Raw genomic sequence first — 6,000 nt, 5'->3', positions numbered from 1 at the left:
AACACATTCCCCTAACTTCAGGCTCTGATTAATTCCGCTGGTAGCCTTTGACCTTGATTTCCACAATGTCTTGCAGTACATACAGAAGCTTGACCTGGTATCGGAAAACCGCAGAGATTTGGTTTGGAAAAAATAAAGCCACCTTCATCTCCATTACCGAAGTGCTACATTAAAATCTATAAAACAAAGGGCTGAAAATCTGAAGTTTAGCCTTGGAGCCAGTTTCACAATCTGTTTCCTGTAGCCAGAGTTCATTTGCAGCCAGTGGAAAAAACAACTTGTAAAAGATAAAAGGCAGTGCTGTGACTTTCAATCAATCTTAGCATTTGGTGTGGGAATATAGCCGTACTAAAGTCTAACACCAACGCTTCAGTTCTGATTCTGGTTCACTTTATTGATCTCAGATGTATGTAGCCATTGTCAGAGACACCCAGCAAGCGCAAACTTATCATGGGAAAAATGAGATCTATCCAACTTCTGAAGATCAAAATTTAGATAGAAATAAAGCAAGCATACGTGACATGCCTATTCACAGGAAAACTGGGAGACCATAACGAGTGACGACAGAACGGGACGGGAAGCTGAAGTGGGAGCTAATGCAAAAAAAAAAAAAAAAAAAAAAGAAAACATAAAAGGCACTGGCAGAATTATTTTCTTTGAACCCATCAGTTATGATGGGTGGAGGCCTTGAGTGCTTAGAGAAGTCAAGACTCACATTTATTACAGGTAGTGATGATTTCAGTAGATATATTGTTCACAAGGGTGCCAAAGGCCTAGAGGAAGCAGCTGCACGAAGCAGTCCAGGCCTGTCCTCGCTTCCGAACAATGGTTCACAGGCTCCTTGTAGAAAGGATTTTATGGGACAAAGAGATTGTCTTCCTTGAAAGGTACAGGTAATGATAGAAAGACACTTATTTTGCAAGCTTTAGAGAAACCATGCCAGAAAACAAAAGGAATGTCAGATGAAGAAACCAGATAGTTTATAAATAAAAGAGCTGTTGATGGCTGGTGTTGGTGAGCCAGCCCAAGCTCTGTTCCTGGACTCAGAAGTGGTTTCTGTGTCTTTCTGTGGTATGTGAGTAGCTTGTTCTGCATTTAACTTCAGTTTTGAGGTTTGAATTTTAGAGTGGGAAATCTGTACATGAGAAATGTAAAATAGTTATGCACTGGACCCTATAGGCCAAATGTCCTGTTTCTAATTTACTTGCAAGCATTCTTTTGCCTTTCAGTACATATTCAAAATTGTAGTTTTATGATTACTTTAATGTGACAGCTGCAAATGGGTGATTCTGCCTTTGTCTATGTTTCCCTCTTCTCTGCCAAGAGGTGAATTGGGTCAAGGAAGTGACTTGGCTGAAATTAACTTTATTAAAAAAATGCCTTTTTTTTCCCCTGCAAAAAGGAAGGAAGGAGACTGTATGGCCAGGGGAACAGCAATACCAGCCCATTTGCTGGCAGCCTGCACTTAATCACAGAATGGTTGAGGTTGGCAGGGACCTCTGGAGATCATCTGGTCCAACCCCCCTGCTCAAGCAGGGACACCTAGAACCAGTTGCCCAGGACCACGTTCAGATGGCTTCTGAATATCCCCAAGGGTGGAGACTCCACAACCTCCCTGGGCAACCCGTGCCAGGGCCTGGTCACCCTCGCAGTAAAAAAGTGTCTCCTGATGTTCAGAGAGAACCTCATGCATTTCAGTTTGTGCCCACCGCCTCTGGTCCTGTCACTGGGCACCACTGAGAAGAGTCTGGCTCCATCCTCTCGGCACCCTCCCTCCAGGTATTTATATATATTGATATGACCCCCCCTGAGCCTTCTCCAGGCTCATTAGCCCCAGTATAATTTAGATTAAAAAAACCTTGGATTAACTTGGATTAAAAGACTGAGGGACTGTTGCCCAATTTGAATATTCCAGGGATTCCCCCCCCCCTTTCATTTTTAAGTGTTGAAGTATTTCGCTTGCACGGACTGTTTTTTTTCCTTTCTGCTGATGTGTTTACTTAGGCTACATCAAAGGCTTTTCTGTAGAAGCGTCTGTCTGACAAGCCTTTGCGGCTGCTTAAAACACGTGCGTGTTTAAATTTTTGCCAATGCAAATTTCTGAAGCAAATCCGCTACCCGAATTGCCCTATTCCTGGCCGCTGCCAGCCATCTGCTTTTGATCACCTGCTGCGGTGGAACGCAAAAAAAACAACATTAAGGGAAGAACCCCGCGCAGAAAGGGCAGCGACCGCTCGCTCCTACCCTTCCTCGGCAGCGTCCCGCGGCGGGGCGCGGGGGCCGGCGGGCGCTGCCGCCGCGGGGGGGGGGGCTTTCGGCGCAGACACCCCCGGCAGCGCCCCTGCAACGCCGGGAGGCGGCAGCTACGCGCGAGCGCACCGCGGCCCCGTGCCGCGACCCCGCACCGCGCCGCCTGCCGTGCCGCGCGCTGCCTGGCGGGACACGTAGTTCCCCTTCGCGGGCGCGGGGCCGCCCTTCGGCCGGACTACACATCCCAATCCCTGCCTCGATTGGGCCGCCGGCAGCGAGCGCTGAAAAGCGATTGGCTGGTGGGGGCGTCTGTCAGGCGGACTCCCCGTGTTGGGCGGGGCTAGTTCCTGCCCTTCCCTGCCACCCGCCTCCCCCCCCTGCTCCCTGGTGTGGGGTTAGTCGGGGGTCTGTGGCGGCCCGGCCCCGCTCCGCACGGCCCCGGCCGGGAGGGCTGAGGGGGCCGCCCCGCGCCGGAGAAGGCAGGGCTGGGGCCGTCCCTTTCCCTCCATGCCTGGGGCGGGGAGGAGGAGCCGCCGGCGCCGCGGAGTGGTGGCTGCTCCGCTCCCCGCCGGGAGAGGCGAAGCCCCAGCGGCGCTGCTCGCTCGTCAGCCCCGGCGGCGGTGGGCGGTGGTTGGCGGGGTCGCCCGCCGGGGCTGAGGGAGCTCCCGCCCGCCCTGCCCCCCATGCGGCGCAGGCAGCGGTGTCTCCGCTCGCCGCCGCGTTTGTCGTCTTTGTGGGCGGGTTGGAGGCTGCCGGGAGCCCGCCATGGGGCGGCCGCGTCGGGGCTGCTGAGGCGGCGGTGGGGAGGCTGCCGGACGGCCCCATGGAGGAGAGGGAAGGCGAGGTGCGCTGGGACGGGCTGTGCAGCCGCGACGCTGCCACCCGCGCCGCCGCCTTGGACACCATCGGGCAAGCCGTGCTCCGCCGTAGCGAGACCATCGCTCCCGTGGCAGCGGAGCCGCCTACCCGGGCCGCCGATGGGCTCCTGGTTCCCGCCGCCCGCGACGGGCTGAGCGAGGTGCTGGCCCGCCTGCTCATGCTCTCCAAGCGCTGCCCCTTCCCCGACGTGAGGGAGAAGAGCGAGGCGATCCTCAGCGAGGTGCAGGTAAGCACGGCAGACCCCAGCCCCGCGGGGCTCTCCCGGCCCCGTCCCACGCAGGGTACCCTCGACTTTAACCTGTGGAACGGGGTGGGCATCTGACCCCGGCCGGCCAGATTTATTCGTGCAGTAATACATACTAAATGTTCCCACCTTTTCGCGAAGAAACATTTGGAAAAGCGTTATTAAAAGGCAGGGAAAACGTCAAGTTTTTGAGCGCGATCCGGGGAGAGGATTTAGTGATGAATGGCTGGAAAGTAGCTGATCGTTGGGGCATCCCGAAGGAAGTGCTAAAGTGGCAACTTTAATGCTCTAGTTTTGGTCTGTATGACCAGTACTGTGGTATTACCAGTTTGCTTTAATACAAAAGCAGGAAAGATTTGGGTATAAACAGTCAGGGCTGCCAATTAAAAATATAAATCGGTATGGGAAGTTTTTGAGCTTTTAAAAGCTGCATGAGCTTCAAGACTATTAAAGCACAGCCTGTCAAAATTCCCTTTTTGTTGTTAATTGGTGAATAGTTTCTCCACTGGCATCGGTAAGATCCAAAGTATTTTTTATAGCTCATAGGTGGTCTAGCCAATAAACGATTACTTTTACTGACCTTTTATGCTAACAAAAATAAATGTTACTTTGTACTCTTCCACTGTTGCAGTCTAATTATAGTTACTCGCATTGCAATTTTCTTGCTCACCTACAGTTTTTGCGCAGGTCTTGAAATTCTGATGCAGGGCTTTAGCACCACTGCTAAAAATACTACTTGCTGCAGAGTAGGAAAAGGAAATTCAGGTATTTCTTTTAATCACAAGTGAATACATAGAGCTGTGCTTGGAGTTAGCTGCCTGATTCCCGCTATTGTGCTTTTTCTCCCTGAACATTAACAGGTTTAATATAGGGGAACCTAGGGGAAAAAATAATAATATATATGTAAACATTATATATACACACTATAATATATACAATACACACATATGTATTAAATATAAAACATTATAATATACATAAAAATACACATATTTTAAAGGAACTCGTATATAGATTCATTTTTGCTCTGTCCTACTTTGAAGTGGTTCAGAGAAATTCTGGGTTTGGATTACTGAAGCTGAGAGAGGCTCTGTTTATTCTGTCTAACTTCTCAATAGTGTGCAATGTGATAAATACAGTATAATTTAATTTATTTTATATAGTTTGGGCTGTATGGGGCATTTTTCTCAAAGCAGATTTTGCCAGTAGAAGCTATAAATACAACATATGGTCTATGTGAAAGGCTTGACAGCTACGCTGCTTTTCTTTAAAAACCCAAACCAATGAAACAAACAAAAAAAAAAAAAACCAACCACAACTTCTCAGATTAAGTTTTCAACCTGAATATTCACCTTTGCATCAGTATCTTCCCTGTTAAAGATTCAAATGAGAAGTGGGCCCATTACCAGTGAGAATGATGAGTCACTGGAACAGACTGCTAAGGGAAGACTTGCTTTTATCAGGCACAAGTTATCAGAGTCTACTCAAAGGCCAAACAGGCGGTGATCTTTCAGCTAAGTCTTGGAGGAGGTCAGACTACATGATTTGATGACTCCCTTTTAGGTTTTTATATATGAAGTTACAGGCATGTTCAACTATTAGTCTTGTTTAGAAACTTTGTTACTAGCTTTTTTTAAATAGGCCAAAAAGTTCCAGCAGAAAATAAGTCCATCTTGATACAGCAAGGGCAAGTTCAAATCCCATGGTCACAGCTGACTTGATTAATAAAAATAGATGTGAAAGACATCATAGATATGAAACCAATTGTATACACACAAGCTGCAGTAAAGGTTTAACAAGAAGTTAAGCAAAATAAAATCAAATACTACATTACTTTAAGAAAATCTTTAAAAGCTGTTTCTGTAACTTTAGTCTTAGTTCTTATGACTGTACTCATAAATGACAATTTTCGTTGTAATATTTGGATCCACATTTGTGGAAGAAATAATCTAATCCAAGTATTCCATTTTGGATGCTGCCGACTATTGTCAGGCGTGAAATGGTTTTCTGTTGATTTCATGGCCAAGAGGAATTTTATTCAAATCTCTGCAATGAAGATGGCAGATAAAGCAAACTATTACATTAAATATAATTATCCTATAGAACTCATAGCTTTCAGCAATGATTCTAAACGCGAGTAGCTTAGTAACATTATAAAAATGTGAAATCCTATTCAGAACAGTATCAGCACTTAAAAGACTCACTTGTATTACTTTATCTCCCTGTTTTGGGATATGAAACTATCTTTCTTTAAGTCCACAGCAATATGTACAATTATTCTGTCTAACCCTTATTCTCTGCCAAGTTGTTAAAGGACACAGAGCCCAGGGCAGGAAGAGGCAACTTTGAACCCAAAGGTTCTCCTGGGAACTGGTGCTGCCCTCCTTCTCTCTCCTGTGGGATGGTCCAACTCAGACTAGTACTCTGAGCCTGGACTGATTTTTTTTTTTTTTTTTTTCCCCTCCCCCATGAAATGCAGAATTGTAAAATGTGCTTTCTTCATCTTTCTGCCCTGCATCCAGGATAGGTCAGTGAGGAAATCAAAGATTTGAATTTTCCATGTGGTCTGATAGCTATTTCTTTCTGAGGCTAGTGCCCTCTTGCCTGCTGGGGTAATCAACAGATAT

The 6,000-nt window shown here is 47.2% G+C and overlaps 1 protein-coding gene across 1 annotated transcript in view; it reads left to right on the top strand.

Annotated features, from left to right (window-relative positions):
- The first annotated feature begins 2,955 nt into the window (after positions 1-2,955).
- SESN1 (sestrin 1) overlaps positions 2,956-6,000 on the top strand; it is an 87,092-nt gene continuing 84,047 nt past the window's right edge. Inside the window, exon 1 of the mRNA XM_076333371.1 lies at positions 2,956-3,355. Within this exon, the coding sequence (XP_076189486.1) occupies positions 3,074-3,355 (282 nt within the window). The 5' untranslated portion in view covers positions 2,956-3,073. The remainder of the gene's footprint in view (positions 3,356-6,000) is intronic.

Source organism: Aptenodytes patagonicus, chromosome 3 (genome assembly GCF_965638725.1).
Source record: "Aptenodytes patagonicus chromosome 3, bAptPat1.pri.cur, whole genome shotgun sequence".
Lineage (NCBI taxonomy): Eukaryota > Metazoa > Chordata > Aves > Sphenisciformes > Spheniscidae > Aptenodytes > Aptenodytes patagonicus.
The sequence above is the reverse complement of the archived record's forward strand: the minus strand, read 5'-3'. Positions and strand labels throughout refer to the sequence as shown.